This window comes from Doryrhamphus excisus, chromosome 1 (genome assembly GCF_030265055.1).
Source record: "Doryrhamphus excisus isolate RoL2022-K1 chromosome 1, RoL_Dexc_1.0, whole genome shotgun sequence".
Classification (NCBI taxonomy): Eukaryota; Metazoa; Chordata; class Actinopteri; order Syngnathiformes; family Syngnathidae; genus Doryrhamphus; species Doryrhamphus excisus.
In genome coordinates, this window is record NC_080466.1 from 36,989,046 (window position 1) to 37,013,555 (window position 24,510).

Sequence of the window (24,510 nt, forward strand, 5' to 3'; positions counted from 1 at the left end):
GTTAGAAAGTCCATAATTTACAAGGTTTGTGTCACTGATAATCTTTGGGCGCTGTTTTGTCCTACTGTGTTTGGCGGTCTGTAAACGCACCTAAGTGGTTGAGCAATTTATGACTTCTCTGACGCTTCCTTGAACCTTATCCACCATACCCCCGGGTTGATGCTGTTCGTGAATGCATAGAGGTGAGGTCTTGGTTCCGTTGTGGGAGCTGTGCAGTTGCTAATTGAGGCTCCTTTGTTCATTGGTGCTAACATGAGCATTCAAGCTAACTGTATGACCAACTATTTACTTAATTTCCTTGTAGATTTCTAGATGTAATCTATCATTATGTTTATGTTATATGAGTTACGTTATTTTACTTATCATTTATTTGTGTATTTACAAGCATAAAGCCTTCATAAATCCACCAAACAGAGGACAACCTGCCATGTTCTTGGACTTGAGCACACCCCCATACCAAAAAACACATTGTGCATGTGTTCCAGGTGTTGAATACCTCTATATTGCGTGGCACTCCTCTTTGCTGAAGCCATAAGACACTGTGCCACATGCTTCCTGTTATCTCTTTGGTCTGGGGAAAACATTTCATCTTTAGTTTCACTGCCACTTTCTGATGTCCAAATTGGGATTTTAGGGTCAGTGTCTTTCCTTCGGAAGACCCAAGCTCCACCTGGATACACATAAGACACACAATCAGCAGTTATCAGCTATCAGCAGTCCTTTGCTGATCATAGATTGCCTGTATCTACGTACCTGGATGCTGCTGTTTCCAGGGACTCCTGTTGTATTCAGGTAGTTCAATGTATGCCTGAAATGACTCTTCACGGTAACTGCCCGACTCGTTCTCTCTACAGTTACCTCTTGACTTAACTGTAATGTAAACATGATTCTATCACTTCGACATTTTGCAGGCCCATGGGAGTTTAATTGTGTATGTCAAACAGCCAAATATCAAATACAATAACTTTCTTACCTTCTGGTTTTGGACACTGCTATCTATCCTGTAATAATAGGACCGGTTGCCATGACGCCCACAACTCAATGCAATTTCCGCATCTGAAGTGAGACCTAACTTCTTCAACAGCGGCACAGTGTGGTTAAAATGTAGTAATATTTCATGTTGTTCCTAAAAAAAAAGAACGGAGGACAATGATGCATGGAAAATGGAGCAATATATTTGCTTGTTTAGTAAATTATAAGGCAGGGGTGTCCAAAGCACGGCCCATGGCTGTTTTGAAATATATAATGTAACAATTTCATTAAAATTAAAAAAAAAACGAGCAGTTCATTTTACAGTAAAAAAACAAAATTCTAAATAATATGATATGATGAATGATATATACGTAGATATATGATGAATAAAGTCATGGGGACAAAGTCTTGATATTACAAGACAATTTTTTAAAAATTATGAATTAATACAAAGATTATTTAAGAATAAAGTTGAAATATTTAGAATAAAAAAACAGCAAAAATGGGGAGAAAAAAAGACCAAAGCTTATATTAATAATATGCTTTTTTTTAACCTATATCCCAAAGTTGAGGTGCAGTTTTTTTCTAGAAATATATATAATTTCTTAGCATATCTAAATGTCTTGGTTTACAAACTATCAAAGTGGAAAAGGTTTGGACACCCCAACAGTTTTTGATTTCCAAACCTTAGTTTTCTTAAGCACGGCCACTGAATGCAACTCTACATTGTCAATCGCCATGGAGACTTGAGATTCAGCAAGTGTTGAGGAGACAAATACGGACCCGGATGCTTGCATCCTTTCTGGGCTACCCAACTCCTAGAACACACAACGTAAAATGGAAATACTGATATGTTCAATTCATCAGGGAGCAATGGTGTCACAACATGTAAATCACGTATGTGTTGGAAATGCACCTTAACTATGCTGCAGTTGTTGGTGTACTCAAGCGCCCCCTGGAGGCCAGAATGTGACATTGCGGTTGCTCTGGCTTTCACAGCACACCCAGTCAATAAGACCAGGGCCTCGGTGTCAAATTGTTGCGTCCCAACTTTGCTTGTTACAATCACTCTGCTGTGTTCAGGGAAATGTCTGAGAGCAGGAAGGTTGTGTCTGAGCTCACCTTCCACACTTAACTCAGGCCAGGTTTGTGCATCGAGACGCAGGAAGGTCCTTTTCTCCTCCAAATTTGCATCCAACATGGCAGCCCACTTAGCCTGACTCTCCTGCCATACTGATCCATTTAAATTGACCTGGGAAGGCACAATAAATGCTACTAAAATAGCTCACAAACAGAATTCATTCTAGGATAAAAAAAAAAAAATCATACCTGCAATGTTGGGCAATTAGACTGCAGAGCCCAGAAGCGCCACGCCCTGCTTTTGTCTTCAACTAATCTAAGACGACAAGCCCCGGCTTTTATGAACAGATCTCCATTCTGTTCAGCACCTCCTGGAGCAGTGGCTTCTACGATGACCGTCTGAGGAACACCTTGGCTCCTCAGCCCAGAGAAAGTGTGCGTAAGAGTCCCAGAGAGATGTGGAGAGGTGCAGGACTGTCCTAGATCCAATGAGAGGGATTGGCTGTCTGCCCTGAGAGAAGAGCTGATCATACACCCACACGGGACTCTGGAAAAGGACCCATTTAGAACTAGGGTCACTGGAAGGACTGTTTCCTGTGGGTGAAAATACATACATATTGGAAATATGCGCCATGTTGTTGTACGTTAATATTAATTAATGGAATAGTATCATAGTTACAGTATAGAAAACATGTTTATGACTTTCTAAATATGTTTTTTAACCATTATTTGAGTCATGTAGACATGAAAGTGTTACCCCGGTCGTCACCTTTACATTCCTATTGTTCTTTGTTTACACCACATGGCTAATGTGGGACATAAGAGACGGCCAAGGCTGCCTAGTATGCTAGCAAGCTAACTATTTAGCCTCCAATGTATTTATTCTAAACTTAAGAAAGGGTTTCAAACGATATGGGAAGAAAAATAATAAAATAAGGAGCAAAAAAAATGACCACTTCCACACAAAATAGGAGGAGAACTTCTTGCTGACTTCGTGCATTATTGACTAATAATGCACCAAAGTTAACCACGAAACAGCAATCATTGATTTATTATTTCTTGAAAAATCGCAATATAATGTTGGGAGCAATACTTTCCTCACTGATAATCCGCCAACACCACACGTGTCAAAGACCAAAATGATTTATTCTAAATGTATTTATTCTGATGTATTTATTCTAAACTTATGAAAGGATTTCAAACGATGTGGGGAAAAAAATAATAAAATAAGGAGCAAAAAAAATGACCACTTCCATACAGAATAGGAGGAGAACTTCTTACCACTCTGTCATGTCGGACACGCCATGGCTGAGTACATGAAGTTTGATGGAAATGTGATGTGATGAATGTCTAATTTTGTGTCATTACTGATGCCTCATGCCCAGAATATAACATCTAACTTGAATTTCAGCATTTTTTGACTAATAATGCACCAAAGTTAACCACGAAACAGCAATCATTGATTTATTATTTCTTGAAAAATCGCAATATAATGTTGGGAGCAATACTTTCCTCACTGATAATCCGCCGACACCACACGTGTCAAAGACCAAAATGATTTATTCTAAATGTATTTATTCTAATGTATTTATTCCAAACTTATGAAAGGATTTCAAACAATGTGGGGAAAAAAATAATAAAATAAGGAGCAAAAAAAATGACCACTTCCACACAGAATAGGAGGAGAACTTCTTACCACTCTGTCATGTCGGACGTGCCATGGCTGAGTACATGAAGTTTGATGGAAATGTGATAAAATGTCTAATTTTGTGTCTTTACTGATGTCTCATGCCCAGAAAATGACATATAAGTTGAATTTCAGCATTTTTGGACTAATAATGCACCAAAGTTAACCACGAAACAGCAATCATTGATTTATTATTTCTTGAAAAAACGCAATATAACATTAGGAGTAATAATTTCCTCTATGATAATGCGCCTACACCACACGTGTCAAAGACCAAAATTATTTTTCCCACTTAAATAACATAGTGACAACCAACCCCACAATGTGTGCCAACCGTCTCTGTGATGGGGTTGATACCTGTGTCTCTGATACCTAATTACTTTGTCACAGTGAGTTTGAACATGAGAAGGATACGCATTGATGATGACCAAATGAAACTTGAGTAAAAATGTGTGACAACCAATGCTTGTCTAACCCTATTATTTCCATATTTTAATGAGCTAAATTAATATCTCTAACATGGAGGTCTGCTTACCTGTAAGACAGGACAGTAGTTGGTCAGGTTTACATTGTAAGATAACCGATTCCCCTCTGCTTCTGACACTTGCGTCTTGCCCAGATGTCCACTGAAGTGACAGTTCCCAAGCTCAATTCCAACCGTTGCAACTGGCAGCTGTTCAGATGAGACACTGACGACCAGTGCTCCATTAGAAGGAACCCCCAGCGCTTGTATTGCTTCTATACAGTGTCGGACAGATGCGTTCAAACTCAGGCTTGGTTGAAACGTAAGCGACAATGCAGTGCTGACTTTGTGTTTATCTTCGGCAAGGAGATCAGCACTGAGATTTGTGCAGCAACCGGAATGGTTGATGGAGATGTTCACTGATGTTTGTGAAGGTAGGAGACTCTATTGAACAAAAATAACAGAAAGTTAGCATGACATGACAGTTCTATACTGTTTGCTTTGTAAAATGACTGGTGAATATTTCAGTTAAAGGGGACCTGTTGTGCTAATTTTCACACCGTTGTACACGTAAAGCTTTCTGGATTCTTCTGCAGCGTTCCTATGGATTTCTTTCTTCAGAGTCCAACGGTCGGTTTAATTTACTCCGACCACAGCCCGCCTCCAGGCACGCCCAATCCGTTGTGATTGGTCTCACTCCCAAGCCACTTCCGGATATATAGGTCTACGTTTCAGAACCATCCCAAACTTTCTTCATGGCTCAATTCCAAATACACAAACCTCATTATCTGAGGTTAGCCTCATTATTTGGCATCTTTTACCACATTCTAACTACATTAAAAAGTCATATACATATACTATACTTATACATTTATAAGTGGAAAAAGCATCATAGGTCCCCTTTAAATCAAGGTCTAGGAAAACATGACCATTCATGACAAAACCATGCAGCAGAGTTGGAGAGATGAAGAAAAAGAAATTTTGACTGTTGGCCTGAGTCATTCGCACAAACAAAAGGAAAGCAATGAGTCATCTCCGTGATGAAGATGTCCCTGCAGCTTCCCTGGAGTTGGGAAACAAGATGAGACATGTATCTTGTTTCCTGTCTGACCTTCAGATAGACACATCGCTGGTGAATAAAAACATTCCAGTTGCTCTTCCTGTGTTGATTCAGCAGAAGGAGTGCGGAACACTTGTCGCTTTCAGCTTGATCAGTTGTGGACGGTGTGTTCACGTATTCAAGTGCCGTCGGTACACCAGAAGCCTCAAATGTAATCCTTAAGGAGGGGGAGGACCCAAAGGCTGCGGTGATGTCTAATTCAGCAGAGTGGTTGTTGACAGACAGCAGAGCACTGCCAGAGAAGAAGGTGTCATGAAGTTCACCAAAACCTTGAATGTCCACCTTGTTCGGGAGGATGGAAAGGAGAGAGGCCCACTGATGCTGGAGTGTCCAGCCCACTTCAGCTTTCCTGTCCTTTCTTAGAACAGAGAAGACAGAGTGTAGGGAGTCCTGGTGGTTTTCAAATCCAAGAGCGGCTTTCAGTCCGTCTTTTCCAGCTTGTCCATGAACAGTTAGAGATGTCTTCTGCTCGATAGTTCCATTGAATCTCCTAATCTGCTCCCACACTAATCTTCCCTTCCCTTTGCAACGCACAGACACTAGCAGACTGGAGTTGACAGAGTCCGACGATGTTCTAACATCTGCCCAGATGTGACACCAGCTTTCCAGTCGAACACGACCAGTCATCTCCTTCTTATATGCAGCATTTTGACCTCCATACTTAAGTTGTGCGTGCCAGCCATACAGTCCAACCTTCTCCACCCTCAATCCCAAATTGAACGCCATGATCCACTGACCGACCACCAACCTGACGCCCAGGGCCCTCCTTTGAGGACCAGGCCGGAGTACCAGTCTGAGATCAGAAGCGGTGGGCACCCCAAAGTAATTCAACAACAGCAGAGAAGAATGTGTGAGGTTGGCTCTGAGCTCCTTCTGACCATTCGGGCTCAAACAGCCTTTAGCATCAACGCTGAGGTTCAAGTGTGCAAGTGACAGACCGTAGCAGTGCCTGTTATGGTGTCTATGAGAGCGAAATGCTCGTACCTCCACAGGGTGGCCTGCCACATCTCCGTAGCACTGTGCAGAGAAACGCTCTGCAGCCGTGCTCCCTGTGCAGTTCATCTGTGAAAACACACCCCCTGCTGTCAGACGTTTGTTTTTGCAGGAGTAACAAATGATACTTTAGCAGGGGTCTCAAACTCAATTTACTTGGGGGGCCACTGGAGCTCGGGTCTAGGTGAGACTGGGCCGCATCAGGTTTTATTAAAAACAAAAAAATGTAAAAACTTCGCTTTGGTTCCAATTTTCTACAAGAAAAGCTCTGATAAAACATTCCACTGTTCTCAAATATCTTACTTTTTATTTTTCTACACAAAATAAGATGAAAAATAAATAAACAAATCAAGAATAAAGAAAATCAATCAATCAGTAATAAATAAATAAATATTATAATAATAATAAAACGGCAAATAATAAAAACTTAAGAAACCACATATAGTTGGTGGGTAGACAAATTATTTTTTTCAGATTAAAATTAACAAAGCATTATTAGAGCCCTGTAGACATGACAAAACACGACGATGGTCACATTTATACTCTTTTTATTTACAACATATTGCGCAACTGCAGGGTCTTGAGACACATGCTAACTCGCAAACTAGAGAGCTAGCGACCTAAACGATAGCCTTCAAGTTATTTCCTGTCGTTAAACTTAAATAGCCAAAAACTTACCACTTCCACACGGATAGGGTGTAATAGGGATAACTATTAACAGTTATTTAACCTTTAACATGAACATTAATCAAACGTAATAATTTTTTCTGGGTACATGATACCATACAGCATCCATATCAAACTTGCGCCGGCCGCACTAAAATTAAACTTTCATATCAAGGCCTCAAACTAGTGTCCTGCGGGCCACATTTCGTCCGCGGGCCGCGTGTTTGAGACCCCTGCTTTAAGACATGAAGCCGTGAAAGAAATTCTTTATGGTCCATTTTCTGTGTTTTTTTAAAATATATACAGGGCACAAAGTGAGGCAGAAAACAGAAGAGGCGTTTAAAACATACCTGAAGTGTGGAAGGTACGATCCCCTGCAGCGGCTTTATCTGTTGCCATAGTGAAACTATAAATACACTTGTGCTGTTGTTTGCTCCAACAACTAAAAGTGTGTCAATCATTTTCTTGTCTTCCATATGAAAGACCAGGCCTGTGTTCAAGCTGGTGCTATCTGCCTAATAGAAGGAAAAAAAAACAGACGAGCACAACCATATGAGATATGGAAATGCCTCCATAAAAACAACAACAATAGCTTCTGCTACCTGGTAATGCGCGTTGGCTTGCACGGAGCTTGATATGCCTCTTTTCTGCAGCGCTTTCACTTTGTGCTGCAGTGTTGACATGATTTCCCAACGTGGGGCAAGCAGGTTTGTCTTGAAGCCATTAAACTCAGCTTTTAAATGTTCAAGTCCAGCTTGTATTTCCGCAAGAGCTGACATTTCATTTTCACTCTGGTCCCACTTGACTCGACCGTTGCAACTTGTAGACAGACCTGATGGAACACAACAAGAATCAGTGTTATTCATTCATTCATTCATTTTCTACCGCTTATCCTCACCAGGGTCGCCGGGGTGCTGGAGCCTATCCCAGCTGTCTTCAGGCGAGAGGCGGGGTCCAGCCAATCACAGGCCACATATAGACAAACAACCATTCCCACCCACATTTATACCTATGGACAATTTGGAGTCGCCAATTACCCTAGCATAGTTTTGGAATGGGGGAGGAAACAGGAATACCCGGAATACCCGGGGAGAACATGCAAACTCCACACAGAGATTGGCTGGGGTGGAATCGAACTCGGGTCTCCTAGCTGTGAGGCCGTCATGCAGCCACCAGTGTTACATTGAAGTTAAAAATGGGAGTGTTTTAATAAATGTAAATTTAGCCACTGAATGGCTAAGAGCTAGCGTCCAAGAGGCTAACATGAGGAGCTAGCCAACTACAGTACAGTCAGAGCGGCCAGGGACGCATCCTGGCTATGTGAACGTTAAAATATCCATCTGTACAGCATTTGTGAATATCATTTTATCTGATAGTGATGTCTACCATCATTTTGATGTTAATATCGGGACGATAATTATCGCTACAGATAAATATCAGGTGGGGTGATGCAATATAATATAGTAATGGCATATTTGAGGTGGCTAGGTTCGTTTGGTTTCCTTTTTTGTTCCTTTTATTCCGCTTTAGAATAAATTGTTTCAACCTTTTAGAATAAAAACTCGAGTACCACTGTAATTGGTTGTGTATTGGTGCCCAGCGATTAGCCGCCTCTTGCCGCACGTGAGCTGGGATAGGCTACAGCTCACTTGCGAGCCTAACGAGGACATAATGACAAACAGTTGGATGGGTGGACATGGGTGATTACCTGTGGCATTGAGTAGTTGGGAGGAATGAGATAGCTGGATGTAGACCTCTCCCATCCCTTTTGTTTCCAACTGGCGACTGACATTCACACAAAAATTCTCCACTCCTGACAGAACACACATCCAGCTATGGGAAACGTGTACGTTTTTTCCTAATTTGTCCAGACCTTCGTCCGTGTCTTCTTGATGCCTCAGATCCATGCTATACAAAACATCCTTGACTTTGACTCTGAGTTGTCCTGCAATAACAAAAAGCCCGTTTGAAAAGTCCAATTCTGGACAATTTATTTTTTAGAATAATTTTTACCTTCAGTAAGGGTGTCAGAAACTCCCAATACGGCGTCTAATCCCAGGATGGAGGGCAGAATAGCGAGGTTGGTCATTGAATGCCTCAGATCTCCTGATAGAGCAAGCTCTAATCCACTGCTGTTTTTAAGAGACCCCTTCATTTGTATCAAAAGAGCTTTGAGTCCATGTGTACAGGAACCATGTAGCGACACACTAGAAAAGCAGATATGATTAATGTCCATGTATCCTCATGGTTCCTGACGCAAAAGCTTACAGTAATAATACCTCCAACGGGGGTACAGACCTGTGTGGGGACATGTTGGCAGCCATTTTTACATGCAAGTCATCGAGCCCATGCAGCAAACTCTGAGATAAATTCAGCCTAAGTGCCACGGCTCGATCTCCCCACAGGTAAGAATGGGACATCTTGGCATCCAGCATCAGTTTGTCTTTTCCATCAGCTTTCATCTGAATGAAGCTACTTCCTCTACCAGCCAGAGTAGATATATCAGTAGCCGCTTTGGCCTTTGCATGGAAACAGAAACAAATTAAGTCAACTGTACATTCACTGGTGGCAATATTAACTCAGGGAACGAAATATCGTAAAGCCCACCTCAAGAGTTTTGGGAATCTTCGATTTGAAAGGATGCTTGAGATATGAATGGAGGAAAAATCGGTCTGAAGTTCTGTTGAACTGCAATGAAATCTGAAAGGAAAATCATCTGTATTGTGAACAAGCACAGAATCAAGATTAACAACCAAAATATTGACTCACTTGACACTCCTGTCGTTCAATTTTCAGTCTCCCTCGGGCTAGGTAATCAAAGTCCATGTTGTTTTGGGGGCTCCAATATAGTACATCTCCCTCCACTAAGGCAAAGGAGGGGATTGGCAGCTGTAATAGCAAAAAGAAAAAAGCGCTCATGCAGGGCATCATGTTGACGGCTGAATGCAAATCATCATTTCTACCATTTAAGCACAAAACATTAGAGCGAGGGTTTCCAAAGTGTGACCTGGGGGCCATATGTGGCCCGTGGTTGTTTTTGGTTGTAGTGGCCCATGGCACATTTGAAATATATAATTTAACAAGAAAACTAAGCAGCAAGAAAAACTGAAAAATCACCAGTAATTTTATACGAAGACAGTGAAAATCTGAAGGGAAAAAGTTGGACTTTGACATCATAATATTATGAAGACAAATAACGTAGCGTAATAAAAATATTATATTAAAATGTGTTATGAGAGACAAAATAAACCAAATAAAGTTGTATTTTTTGCAAAATTAGGCTACAAAAAGAGAATTTAAAAGAAAAAAATTAATTGTTGCGGAAAAAACAGCATAAATTGAAAGAAAAGTAATCTTATGAGAATAAAGTAAAAATATTAAAGAAAAAAAAGTCAATTGTGAAAAAAAAACTAACTTGGAATATTAGGAGAAAAAAAATACATTAATTTTTAGTAGCATATTGTTGAAATATTAAGGCAAAAATATGTTAATTTAGTCATTATGACAATGTAAGAAAGTACAAAGTTGGAAAAATTAAATGGAAAAACAGCTATAATACAGTATCAAGACAGAGAAAGTATTCAAACTCCTAATATTATGAGGAAAATAATATAATTTTAGTTGTATAGAGTTAAAATATTCAAAAAGAGAAACTAAAACAAAATAAAGTTATGAACAAAAATGAGGTTGGGCATAGTTATAATATTATGGCTATAAAGTCAAAATAGTGTGGGAATAAAGTCGTAATATTATGAGAAGAAAATGTACAAAAATTATTATTTTTTTAAAGTTGAAATATGGGAAAAATTAAAAAAACTCAACAGCAAAACTGGGGACAAAAGAGCAAAGAGCAAAGTTCTTGACCTGTATCCTACAGTTGAGATGCAGTTTTTTCTTGAAATATAATTTCTTAACATACAAACGTGTTGGTCTACAAAATGAAATCAAAGACTTTGCAAACTTTCATCAGTTGCTCGTTTACCTGGAGCTGATGGGTGACGTTGCCTCGGACTTTTATCCCTCGCTGACTTGCATGTAAAGTATTGAATACAGTTTGTACAAAGAAACTGAGCTTCTCTTTGCTGCCCACCCTTAAACTTCCGTGAATGTCTTTCAGGGTCTAGAAGACAAAAGCATGCAATACATGTGTGATTATACAATAGTGCAAATAGTCTGAAGAGACTTCCTGATTTGTTGAAACGATTCACATTATCTTAAAGGTTTCAGATCATCAAACACATTTAAATATTAGTCAGTGACAATTCAACTGAACACAAAACCATTGCTGAACATTCAGGCTCTTGGGTTCTTCAGCAGGACAATGATCTAAAACACACCAGCAAGTCCACCTCTAGCCTAGTCCAAGTCCTGACCTGAATCCTAATCCTGACCCTAAAAAGTCTTCATGCTGGGAAAGCCTCCAATGTTGCTGAATGACAACAATTCTGCAAAGATGAGTGGGCCATTGCAAGTTATCACAAACGCTTGATTGCAGTTGTTGCTGGTAAAGGTTGACTAATATTTATATTTGTTTTAATGATCTGAAACATATAAGTGTGGCAAACATGCTAAAAATGGGAAATTCCTCCACAGCGCTGGAAGACACTCATTGCAAGTTATCACAAACGCTTGATTGCAGTTGTTGCTGGTAAAGGTTGACTAATATTTATATTTGTTTTAATGATCTGAAACATATAAGTGTGGCAAACATGCTAAAAATAGGAAATTCCTCCACAGCGCTGGAAGAGACTCATTGCAAGTTATCACAAACTCTTGATTGCAGTTGTTGCCGGTAAAGGTTGACTAATATTTACATTTGTTTGATGATCTGAAACATATAAGCGTGGCAAACATGCTAAAAATAGGAAATTCCTGCACAGCGCTGGAAGAGACTCATTGCAAGTTATCACAAACGCTTGATTGCAGTTGTTGCCGGTAAAGGTTGACTAATATTTACATTTGTTTGATGATCTGAAACATATAAGTGTAGCAAACATGCTAAAAATAGGAGAGTGCTGGAAGAGACTCATTGCAAGTTATCACAAACGCTTCATTGCAGTTGTTGCCGATAAAGGTTGACTAATATTTACATTTGTTTGATGATCTGAAACATATAAGTGTAGCCAAACATGCTAAAAATAGGAAATTCCTCCACAGCGCTGGAAGAGACTCATTGCAAGTTATCACAAACGCTTGGAAAAATAGGAAATCAGGAATATCCATATATATATGTACAGTATATATATATGTATAACTTGCTAATGATCTTACCTGATTGCTGGAAGTGGTGACACACATCTCAGAGTCAGATGGCAAAGTTTCCGTGTTGAAAGTTTGGATGAGCGCAGAGCAAACCTAAATATTCCAATACAAAATACACTCACTGAATACAGTAATGAAGAACTCCTTTATCAACGTAATGATTTAAATCCACTTACAAATGGGGTCGGTGGTTTGTAGCCAATGGTGAGCGTATGAATGAGCTCTTTATTGCGATGAAAACCAGCCCTCGACTCCAGGATGTAAAGGCCTTTCAGGAGGTCAACGGTGAAAGTCTCCCTCAGGAGAAGCCTCTGAGGAAAAGTCTGGAAAGGCTGTCTGTGCAAGATTGCAATGCTCAGCCAATCAATTGCATTATAAGTATTTTCTTTACATGTAGGTCATAATAAGTGCACACACCTAAAATGGAGCAGTGCTGTTCTTTGGTACGTCTGCTTGTCCTTCTTCAGTTCCTCCAAAGTTCCCTCAAACTCAAACTCAGCAGGGGGTCGTTTGGGCTCCAAGAAGATCACCTTTATAATCACTTGCTTCTTATTCAAAATCTTAAACAGGAAAGTTGACAATTCAGGTTTGTTCATGAGATTAGCGCTTATATTTCCACAGAACTTGTTGGTTTTGCCAAGCACCTTGTCAACCGTGTTCAGAGCAGCAGCGAGGCTGACGTTGTGTTTGCCATAGCTGGAGGACATCTGTAGGGTAAGGCTGGGTTTTAACATCTCCAGGAAGACATCTCCGCTCATGGGAGGGGTCCACAGTGAGCTGACAGAACAGGACACTTTTATATTTCGCTTTCCCATGATTCCTAGTCCTCCTGCCTGTGGAATGGTGGAAATATGGTGGAATATATGATACTGTACATCAGCAAAAATCTTATCAAGAAACAGATGCAGTTGATGTTTATAAAGTACAAGGAAGATGAGTACTGAGGTGCTGTGTACATTGTAGCACTTACTACTTAATTCTCATCTACTGAAGTATTACATTGTCTGTACTGGTTTCTGTCTGTAGTGAACAATGGCAATTGAAGACAGACCTAAATCTGCACCTGAATCTAGTCGAATAATAATTTATTACAAATGTTGATCTGAAATTGGAATGAGGGATTTCAAGAGGGAAGAGCTAGTAGTAGTTTTTTTCACTATTCGCTAGTAGACATGAAACATTCATTCATTCATTTTCTACCGCTTATCCTCACAAGGGTCGCGGGCATGCTTGAGCCTATCCCAGCTGTCTTGAGGCGAATTGTCATACCTATGGACAATTTGGAGGGGCCAATTAACCTAGCATGTTTTTGGAATGTGGGAGGAAACCCGAGTACCCGGAAAAAACCCACGCATGCACGGAGAGAACATGCAAACTCCACACAGAGATGGCCGAGGATGGAATTGAACGCAGGTCTCCTAGCTGTGAGGCCTGCGTGCTAACCAATCTAACGCCGTGCAGCCGACATGCAACATTCATTCATTCATTCATTTTCTACTGCTTTTCCTCACAAGGGTCGTGGGGGGTGCTGGAGCCTACCCCAGATGTCTTGGGGCAAATTGTCATACCTATGGAGTGGCCAATTAACCTAGCATGTTTTCGGAATGTGGGAGGAAACCGGAGTACCTGGAGAAAACCCACGCATGCACGGGGAGAACATGCAAACTCCACACAGAGTTGGCCGAGGGTGGAATTGAACACGGGTCTCCTAGCTGTGAGGCCTTCATGCTAACCACTCTAAGACCGTGCAGCCGACATGCAACATAACTCCCATAAAAAGTGGGGATCTACTACATCTGTGAGCTTATAGCATCTGATTAGCCCAACATAACTCCACTTTACTTGGAATAATGTGACAGCAGGAGTGTGGAGCTTGAGACGAGCCTCCTTCTCGTGTCCCTTATCCCCGTAGGAAGCCTCCAGGAGGAGGTTGCGGACGGTCAGCCATTTGCTGGCTGTCAGTTCAGAAACAAGCTGCAGGGTGTGGCGCTGGTGCTGACTCAGCTTGTGGTAAGTGGAGATGTACAACCATGGAGTGTCCATGGTAAATGTCCCTGAGGGAGTCAAAATGGCGGTCATGTATTTAGCAGTCGAGAGCTTGAGATGATAAAATATCATAAATGAAGATCACCTTCCCATTTCTTCAGCGGGGTCTCATTCGGGGGACTTTTCCAGTGTAAACCGGCCACCAGCGGCATGAAGTTGTTGTAATTGATTTTGATGTGAGTGCTGCTCTCTGACCCGGGCTGTCTTAGGTAAGAATGCAATAACTGGCTGCGGTAGATTATATCTTTCTCTGGAACCTGGAGATTGAACTGGAATCATACAAGGCAGAGTTAGTTTAATATTTCACGATGAAATTAGTGATGCGCATTACCTCCAGTGTGTAACTGGTGTGATTTTGTGTCGACTGGTTTTTGAATGACTGGCTCAGAAGGAGAGTGCGTTTGTTGTTTATCTCGTCCCAGTGTTTGCCGTAGCTCATGTCCACAGATGATCTAACGTGGCTGGGGCTTTCCTCGTGTCTGAGGTGGACCTGACAAGAACACAAATGTTAGAGATGATGGCTATGTTAAAAATCTGAGAAAAAAAGTGCAATATTACAATAAACATAACCTGAGTAGCATATGTTGTGTAACTGTAGGCTCATGACTGCACTTACTTTATGGTTAATAAGAGGTGTATTGGAACAGTAGAACTCGTGATCAGCTCTCATGGTGTAGGTGAGGTTTGTGTGTCTTTCGCTCCTCGCGCTTTGAGATGTGTGGCACTCTTGGCGCAGATGCCGGGCATCACCTGCACAATCAAGGGTTAACGAGATCTCGTGATGGCGATACACTGTACGATATATACTGAACCATCATCTTCCGTTTGATTTGCAAACAAACACTGACCTCCCAGACCGTATTTGAGGCGAAGCGCGGAACTCCACAGTGCTCCTTTTTGCTCCACTAGACCTAGCATCCTGCTGCCGACCATGCCGGGAAATAGAAGCTCCGCCTCCAAAGAGTACTGCCTGCTGTGGACGTCCCTCCTGCGTTCTAACACCACTGCAGACATGCATTTATTATTATATTATCTACTATTATCCATCTACTGCCATAAGACTGCTGTGTCAACATGTTATAGATGGATGGATGGATGGATGGATGGATGGGAGGGAGGGAGGGAGGGAAGGAGGGATGGATGGATGGATGGATGGGATGGATGGATGGATGGATGGGAGGGAGGGAGGAAGGAAGGGAGGGAGGGAGGGAGGGAGGGAGGGAGGGAGGGAGGGAGGGATGGAGGGATGGATGGATGGAGGGATGGATGGATGGATGGATGGATGGATAGACAGACGCTAGATAGATAGATAGATAGATAGATAGATAGATAGATAGATAGATAGATAGATAGATAGATAGACAGACAGACAGACAGACAGACAGACAGACAGACAGACAGACAGACAGACAGACAGACAGACAGACAGACAGACAGACAGACAGATAGACAGATAGACAGATAGACAGATAGACAGATAGACAGATAGACAGATAGACAGATAGATAGATAGATAGATAGATAGATAGATAGATAGATAGATAGATAGATAGATAGATAGATAGATAGATAGATAGATAGATAGATAGATAGATAGATAGATAGATAGATAGATAGATAGATAGATAGATAGATAGATAGATAGATAGATAGATAGATAGATAGATAGATAGATAGATAGACGGATGGTAGTTAGCTTGCTAGCTAGATAGCTAGATAGCTAGATAGCTAGATAGCTAGATAGCTAGATAGACTTTCTTTATTGTCATTGCACAATAACACAGCAGTGAAATTGCCAACGAAATGCCGTTGCATGTCTCCCGTATAATAATAAATAATAAATAATAATGTAGAGAATAAATAGGTGACATCAAATATGGCGGTTATGTACCTGAGAGTGATGCAGGTTCTCTCAACACATTCTTCAATGTGGCAGAAAAACTCATCCTTCTGCCCAGTCCACGGGTAATATTAGCAGAGAGGATCATAGGATTTCCATTGGTGGCCATTTTGGCTTCAAAATGATAGTGTGTCCTCAGTTCTGACATGACCGTCTGCTTGTTCACCAGACCCTGCGTGAAGAAAATATATTTCACTGAACTGCTGTATTACTAATTGCAGGTTAGTCACCAGTATAGTGGCATCCAAACCAGTATGTATCAATATGTTTGTTCCATTAAATGTATTGGCTGCACTGATTCCAGTACATGTATGTGTTTGTTAGACTTTTATTTTAAGTTTCTGTGTGTTGCCATGTCAGTGTATTCTGCCCAGGGCCTTCAGAATCAGGAGTGATGGCATGTGTCACTTAAAGTATATACTCAGATTTAATAATTGCCTGTGGGGTGTGCTCACCATTTACTTGTAAGCGCTGGTCTGAAAGACTTCCAGTGGAAGTGCCGTACAAGTGCACTGGTAACTTTGAATGTTAGACATAATCAGCCATAAACCAATCAGAGGACGGAATAATGTATGCCTGCTAGCTGGCCCTGAAATCTGACATCTGATTGGTTCAAGTTACCAATATTATATAAGTGACATGGGCCCGCACTAATGATGGGCAGGTTACACTGACATGGCAACATATCATAGAAGCCGCAATATGATTGGACAAAACAAAAGTCAAACATATACCTACAGGTACTGGGAGCAGTACAGCCAAGAGGCATACTACAAAATTAAGATAATAGATTACTGGGAATAAATTCATTACATTTCATGGAAAAAATATGTGAATTGAATTTGTAAATAAACAGTCATGATGTGCTATATATATCACTATATTGACGGTTGCTATGGTACCCATTATGTCATTGTATGGTCATATCACCTTTAGGTGCATTATTAAAAAAAAACAAAAAAAACCCTAAACTGTATTATGGAAAGCAGGAAGTGAACAAATGTTACAGTTACTGATTGTAAACGTACCAGATGGAGGGGTAAGATTTAATAAGCTTTGCTTTTTCCTACTCCCTTTGGACATGTGGAACTGGGAACTGATTATGTGATGCATTCAATTGTAATCTGATGCATGTTCAAATGAAATAAAACCATTACCATTACCATAAACGTCAGAAAAGGCTTGGTCTAGCTAATATTGTGACCTGGAATGCATCTCACTTTACAAACAAATACAATCCCAAACACAGGATATTATAAAACTTACCATTATATAATAATGAACGCCATCAATTATCAGCTCGAGTTTTGCGGTCTTTAAATTCATCTCTTGTTCAAATTGCCCTGAGAAAGCAAAACATCAGCATCACCACATGAGCACCCAATCATATCTCATCAAAGGAACTTCCGCTAACCTTGCATGAGGATGCTTTTCAATGGATGAGATACCCTGAGCAAAACTGTGCGAGGACTGAAGGCAAGATCAAGCGACATGTCCCTGGGGAAGGATGACTTTGGAGTAGCCAGGAGAAGATGGATGGATGCGTCTCTGGGTAGCCATGTTCCCTGAACCCAAAGAGATAAGGAGCTTTGACGGACTTTAAAAACTAGACTTATGGTCTATGAGATCTCATACAAGTGCTTCTAAGCAGAGAAAGAATATCAATTCAGGATTCCCAGTACCGTTGGAAACATTGTGTAGGCAGCCTCAAGCAAGTAGTAATGGAGACCTCTGTCCAGCTTCAGCAGGCGGAGGGAGAGGTGGATGGGACCACTGGGAGGGAGCGAGATGCCACCGGTAGTTAAGGGGTAGGACGCATTGGAGCATAGTTGCCAGCCAACCATCTTTGACCCTGTGAAGACAAATAAATGTGGCAACTCTTGCATTGGAGGCTGGAGACAATTTTATATTCTTAGGTTCAGGGTCACATGGATTGCGAAAGCCTATTCCAGCAAAATACTTCCGGAAAAAAAGTAGTGACGTTTTTCTTGGTTTAAGTCACTAAAAAGTTAATGAGAAATGTAGATTGGCCATAGTTTCCAAGATACAGTATTGCCACATGAATGCAAAGTGAGAAATCAGATAGTGACTGTTGCATCCGAGATTCTTGGAAACTATGAGTAAGATCATTATAAGAAGCTGGTGGCAAAACTCCTGAAGTTGCTGCGATATGTAAAAGTTCAATTCCACCCTCGGGTATCTCTGTGTGGAGTTTACATGTTCTCCCCGTGCACGCGTGGGTTTTCTCCGGGTACTCCGGTTTCCTCCCACATTCCAAAAACAGAATTCATGGTTTCATTTATCACAGCAAGTCTTCCAGGTCCTGAAGCAGCAAAACAACCCCAGACCATCATACTACCACCACCATATTTTACTGTTTTTTCTGAAATGCTGTGTTACTTTTGATGTATGGAAGATGTATATGTATGTATATGTATATGTGTATATATATATATATATATATATATATATATATATATATATATATATATATATATATATATATATATATATATACTTTCCGGAAGTATATATATATATATATATATATATATATATATATATATATATATATATATATATATATATATATATATACACACACACAGGATGCACGGCGAACAAGTGGTTAGCACGCAGGCCTCACATCTAGGAGACCCGAGTTCAATTCCACCCTCGGCCATCTCTGTGTGGAGTTTGCATGTTCTTCCTGTGCATGCGTGGGTTTTCTCCGGGTATTCCGGTTTCCTTCCACATTCCAAAAACATGCTAGGTTAATTGGCCACTCCAAATTGTCCATAGGTATGAATGTGAGTGTGAATGGTTGTTTGTCTATATGTGCCCTGTGATTGGCTGGCCACAAGTCCAAGGTGGACCTCCGAAGACAGCTGGGATAGGCTCCTGCGTGCCCGCGACCCTGGTGAGCATAAGCGGTATAAAATGAATATCGAGAACCAATGTTGGAATATCAGTATGTGCCCTGTGATTGGCTGGCGTGTGTACCCTCTCGCCCGAAGACAGCTGGGATAGGCTCCAGCACCCCCACGACCCTCATGAGGATTTACAATGTTAATGTTTACATCATTATTTACCGCTCAGACATTTCTACGTATAGTACATGTAAAAAACAAAACAGGGCTGCAAATGGCTTACAGGTTTTTGGAGTGCAAGAGGTCTGCTGGATGCGACTCTTTGGTCCTTGTATCTCTTCTGTGTGGTCACCACTGAGTTGGAATACTTTCGAGCTGATTTAAAAATCAAACGCAATTGCAGTCAAACAAGGTATTCCTAATTGTTTACACTTTTTAATGAGTACACTCACCTCAGAGAAATTATGTCCATGGCGTCCTCCGGGGTGTTAAGTGTGACCCTGAGATCTTGCCCCTCCTGCAGATGGATACTACCATCCAGGCTTGTGGAGCTCTGTAGCTCAGACATCCATTCCACTGCGGCGTGACCCAGAGCACCATCAACGCCCATCCTCGCTGATAGGCCTACATAGGCACTACGAGCACAGACGCATTGGGTTGGAATCAAAGTTGTAAATAGCGCTAAGTTGCATGATATACATTTACTCGGGTTTAATGTAGCCGGCGAGGGAGAAGTGAGAAATATCCCTGTAGTTGACATTTCCCTTCAGTCGTAGTGAAAAAAAGCAGGTCATGTTGATGCCTATTTTGATGGGTAAACCAGACAAAGATGGCAGCAGCAGCTCCTCAGTCAAGAGCACAGACCTCTGGTTCAACTGAACCTCGTGACCCTGGAACACAAGGAAAAGGTAACTAAGTGAAGCTTTGACTGAGACAAAGGAACACGGAACACCGCCAAGACACCTTGAGCAGTTTGACGGCCAGTCCTGCTGTGCTCAGCGACATCTGCTTGATTTGAGTGTAGAGATCGTCACATGTAAACACACTGAGCTCGTTGCCAAACACTTTCACACCGACCCAGCACTTCAGGCCTTCCTCCGCCATATTTTTCCTTGCGAATAACTAGAAGACATAAAACAAACACAACATTCATCTCCATTTATGCACAATGATGAGCCAATTCAAGAAACAATACAAACAGTTGATGATCTTGAACCAGTCATGATGTGCTATATATATCACTATATTGACACTTACTATGGTACCCATTATGTCATTGGATGGTCATATCACCTTGTACTTCGGTACGTGACAAAAAATAAAGTTACATAAATACAAAATAATAAATAAATAAATAAATAAAAACATTTAAATTATATTAAGAAAGCAGGAAGTGAACAAATGTAACAGTTACTGATTGTAAAAGTACCAGATGGAGGGGTAGGATTTAATAAGCTTTGCTTCTTCCTACTCCTTTTGGACATGTGGAACTGGGAACTGAATTGTAATCTGATGCATGTTCAAATGAAATTAAACCATTAGCATTAGCATTAGCATTGCCATTTATGGAAGACTGAAATATATGGTACTATATGCTGGCACTGACTCCTTTGTAGTTCATTCATTCATTTTCTACTGCTTATCCTCACGAGGGTCGTGGGGGTGCTGGAGCCTATCCCAGCTGTCTTTGGGCAAGAGGCGGGGTACACCCAGGACTGGTGGCCAGCCAATCCCAGGGCACATATAGACAAACAACCATTCACACTCACATTCATACCTATGGACAATTCAGAGTGGCCAATTAGCATGTTTTTGGAATGTGGGAGGAAACCAGAGTCCCCAGAGAACATGCAAACTCCGAGGGAGGAATTGAACTCGAGTCTCCGACCTGTGAGGCCTGTGTGTTAACCACTCGAACACCGTGCAGCTGTGCTGCTGTGCTGCTGTCATTTTTTTTTAATGCTGGCTTTTCCTGTCTATGGAAGGGTGGCAGTGACAAGCGCCTTGCATCTCACGCACACCCCCACTCAGAGGTCGCGATCCAACTCATCCTCATCTTAGGTTTCTGCCCTGTATTTGATCAGGAAATGTGCAAATTCTGTTTCATTAGAAATTGTTAAAAACAATTGGAATCATACAGAAAATACATTTATAATATTATTCAATGGACAAATGCTGCTTAGCCTTCTTAACCCTTCTTGTGAGTCTTTTCAAACTAATACTTCAGAGCTCTTATGATAAGACAACGGCCCTGTGACTGTCTCCCACCCTTTGCTGTGACCTCACCAACGCCCTGGCCTGGTTCAGATAACTGTTGGAGCTGGATAAACACAACTCTTTCACTCCTCTGTTGCCTTCATTTCTTCTCCTTCTGCTCCTCCTCTCCTTCTCGTCTTTCGGCACCACGTGTTTTTGTTGGTCAGCAGTGGGATCTCCATTATGGTTGGGACTCAGCTGACTGAAAATGCTCTTCACAAGTGGTTCGGCATTTTCAATTCGAAGGTCCATCTACGTAGAATACAAATAGAGTTACAGGTATGGGAAAACAAGTGTAGTCCTTTTCTAAGAGAGAAAAGGTGAAATGACACTCACTTCCAGAAGGTTACTGGCTCTGCCATGAAAATAGACCGTCAGGTTGGTGGTGACAGATCTTGGAAGGAAGGATTTTGGAGAAAAAATGACAGATGTCTCCACATTTGTGAGTCCCATGCCTGAAAGAACCAAAACCCAGAAGTACCTTGATGATACGTACATGTACTAAAATGGAGAACCCACATTAAAGCCACTTTCAAGGTTTTTACATAAGTAGATGCTTATTCTATAAGTGTATTCAAATAACAACATTGCTTCTCAAAAATGTTTCTGGAAGGCTTCAAAGTATGCATGAAAACATCCAAAAGACACAAATCTCGAAATCAATTGCAAGCAATTTGGCGGCTTTCAAAGGTTAAAGACCATAGCTAAAATAAGAACAAGTACCATTCTTGGTAATGACTTGATAAATTGGTTTGGCCGTGATTGATGCCAGTGTTTCCAAATGGCTTCACAGAGGGCATCCAAGGGCATCCACTGTTTGGAAGTGATTCCTTTGCCATCCATCCCAAAATGTTCTCAATTGGTTTTTAGATCAGGGGAATACACTGGATGGTTATTCCTCATTACCACACTGATGAGTGCCTTCAGTCATGAGGGATGCCCCCTGCAACATCTCCACAAAGGCTTCTGCCATTTGACACCCCTGCACAACCTGTAGCTCCATTGTTCCATTGAAGAAAAAAAGCATCCCTGATCATGATGGCGCCTCCTCCACTGAGTTTGCATGTTCTCCCTGTGCATGCGTGGGTTTTCTCCGGGTACTCCGGTTTCCTCCCACATTCCCAAAAAAACATGCTAGGTTAATTGGCCACTCCAAATTGTCCATAGGAATGAATGTGAGTGTGAATGGTTGTTTGTCTATATGGATTCACTGGCCACCAGTCCAGGGTGGACTCTGTCTCTCGCTCCAAGACAGCTGGGATAGGCTCCAGCATGCCCGTGAGTAGTACAGAAAATGGATATATGAATAGTCTATTGATACCTATAACTGAGGTGTTGCATTTTTGGTCCAATATGACAACATTTTAATTGCAAAAAGGAACTTAATCCACATTTAATCCAAAAGTGGAAAATTCTAATCCAGTCGTTCCCAAGGGGTTCTCATGCTTGAATAACCGTAGATTTAGTACCTTAGGGAAATGAGTTCAATACTGCGTATAAGCAAGTCATAGCATCAGTCTTACCGCTTGTAAGAGTGTAGTCTGAATAGGAAGAGTATTTCAAAAACTCTGCTTCAAAGTCTCTGCTGATTATGTCGTCAGGCAGTGAGCCGATCAGGGTCTGCTTCATGGGGTCTTCGCTCCTTAGGATGTTGGTCAAATGACTCCACACAAATGAGCCCACTATCAGAAAAAAAATCGATGCAAAATAAACTTTGAATGCATAATGTTGAATAAAGAAATCCCAAAGGGATTTTGAGATTAATTTTAGTTATCAACCTTGGCTGGAGGTTTCATTTCTCAGAGTCACCTTCACCCCCTCTAACACGTTGGGGTCCGGGCAGCGCATGAGTTGCTGGTATGCAGCGATTCTGACCTCCGCATCCTCCGGGGGGGAGCGGTACAGCTGTAAAAGCACAGACTTCTGAAAGAAGGAAACTGCTGTCAGTCATTAATGTCAGACCCCCGCTAACCATCTCACCTCTTCAGCCCAACTTGTCATGAAGTCGGGATTTAACATACATATATTTTGCTTTCAATTCACATTTAATTCTCATATTGTTCCTCAATGTTCTCATTTTGACTCACATTAGCCGAGCAGTCAAAACGTCTGAAGGCTTTAATGGCGGCCAGTCTCAGCTCCAACGGTGCTGAGGGGCTGAGTACACAGCGATTTAACAAAGGGATGAAGTGTGGAGCAGCCACGCCCATGTTCCCCACAGATTTCATGACATAAACAAGCTGTTAGATGAAACACGAGATTATTTTTCAATTTCTGGTCATAACATTTACTTTGAATTTGATATACCTTTTCAGTTTGGGTGGCACCTTGAGCAGCACAACCTTCCTTCAGGGCCACTTCTAGTGTCCGTATGAAGGTCTGTATCTCAGGAAGGTCACTGCAGGGAGTCGTGGATTGCTGGCATAGTTGATAGACAAGAGAGGATCCAGCCAGCAGAGCCTTGGACCGCACCTCTTGGATGTCTACTAAAGTCTTCACATATAGCAAACATCAGAGTTTATTCATGTTTTAATGATACAGTCATTTGATTTGAAATATAATTTGATGATATAGTCATTTAACTATAAATTCTGATGTATATTTGAAGGAGGTCATTACTCAATAACGGTCTGACTTCTTATATAGAACACTAAAGTCATCACACAGCAACTTAACACTACAAATGTTCATTCATTTTCTACCGCTTTTCCTCACGGGGGGTGCTGGAGCCTATCCCAGCTGTCTTCGGGCGAGAGGCGGGGTACACCCTGGACTGGTCGCCAGCCAATCACAGGGCACATATAGACAAACAACCATTCACACTCACATTCATACCTATGGACAATTTGGAGTCGCCAATTAAACTAGCATGTTTTTGGAATGTGGGAGGAAACCGGAGTACCCGGAGAAAACCCACGCATGCACAGGGAGAACATGCAAACTCCACACAGAGATGGACGAGGGTGGAATTGAACCCTGGTCTCCTAGCTGTGAACTCTGCGTGCTAACCACTCAACCACCGTGCCGCCCCACTCCAAATGTGTATCTAATAAATATACAAAAATGTGTTTTAAGAGTTGTCTTTTAAATTTTTACATATATTACTACATGTTTGTATATTTCTCGAGTATACATTTTGAGTGTGTGGTCTATGTGCGATGACAGTTAGTCAGACTTGTGTGGTTATACTGCATC

At 41.3% G+C, this 24,510-nt stretch overlaps 1 protein-coding gene across 4 annotated transcripts in view; it reads right to left on the reverse strand.

Moving 5' to 3' along the window:
* LOC131138235 (uncharacterized) overlaps positions 1-24,510 on the reverse strand; it is a 50,985-nt gene that overhangs the window by 19,427 nt on the left and 7,048 nt on the right. For all 4 annotated transcript variants that reach the window (XM_058087022.1, XM_058087013.1, XM_058087003.1 and 1 more), the window contains 39 exons: positions 23,623-23,808; positions 23,403-23,555; positions 23,094-23,238; positions 22,839-22,997; positions 21,652-21,770; positions 21,346-21,567; positions 20,023-20,181; positions 19,765-19,949; positions 19,512-19,694; positions 19,343-19,434; positions 17,872-18,041; positions 17,604-17,754; positions 17,456-17,532; positions 16,181-16,361; positions 15,138-15,293; positions 14,906-15,039; positions 14,621-14,779; positions 14,375-14,558; positions 14,086-14,297; positions 12,888-13,076; positions 12,661-12,803; positions 12,420-12,579; positions 12,253-12,336; positions 10,964-11,101; positions 9,751-9,870; positions 9,589-9,681; positions 9,280-9,500; positions 8,995-9,188; positions 8,690-8,926; positions 7,584-7,813; positions 7,332-7,496; positions 6,307-6,384; positions 4,275-4,646; positions 2,302-2,646; positions 1,889-2,224; positions 1,659-1,790; positions 974-1,126; positions 754-870; positions 497-670 (listed from right to left, as the gene is read on the reverse strand). In XM_058087022.1, the coding sequence (XP_057943005.1) occupies positions 497-670; positions 754-870; positions 974-1,126; positions 1,659-1,790; positions 1,889-2,224; positions 2,302-2,646; positions 4,275-4,646; positions 6,307-6,384; positions 7,332-7,496; positions 7,584-7,813; positions 8,690-8,926; positions 8,995-9,188; positions 9,280-9,500; positions 9,589-9,681; positions 9,751-9,870; positions 10,964-11,101; positions 12,253-12,336; positions 12,420-12,579; positions 12,661-12,803; positions 12,888-13,076; positions 14,086-14,297; positions 14,375-14,558; positions 14,621-14,779; positions 14,906-15,039; positions 15,138-15,293; positions 16,181-16,361; positions 17,456-17,532; positions 17,604-17,754; positions 17,872-18,041; positions 19,343-19,434; positions 19,512-19,694; positions 19,765-19,949; positions 20,023-20,181; positions 21,346-21,567; positions 21,652-21,770; positions 22,839-22,997; positions 23,094-23,238; positions 23,403-23,555; positions 23,623-23,808 (6,708 nt within the window). The remainder of the gene's footprint in view (positions 1-496; positions 671-753; positions 871-973; positions 1,127-1,658; positions 1,791-1,888; positions 2,225-2,301; positions 2,647-4,274; positions 4,647-6,306; positions 6,385-7,331; positions 7,497-7,583; positions 7,814-8,689; positions 8,927-8,994; positions 9,189-9,279; positions 9,501-9,588; positions 9,682-9,750; positions 9,871-10,963; positions 11,102-12,252; positions 12,337-12,419; positions 12,580-12,660; positions 12,804-12,887; positions 13,077-14,085; positions 14,298-14,374; positions 14,559-14,620; positions 14,780-14,905; positions 15,040-15,137; positions 15,294-16,180; positions 16,362-17,455; positions 17,533-17,603; positions 17,755-17,871; positions 18,042-19,342; positions 19,435-19,511; positions 19,695-19,764; positions 19,950-20,022; positions 20,182-21,345; positions 21,568-21,651; positions 21,771-22,838; positions 22,998-23,093; positions 23,239-23,402; positions 23,556-23,622; positions 23,809-24,510) is intronic.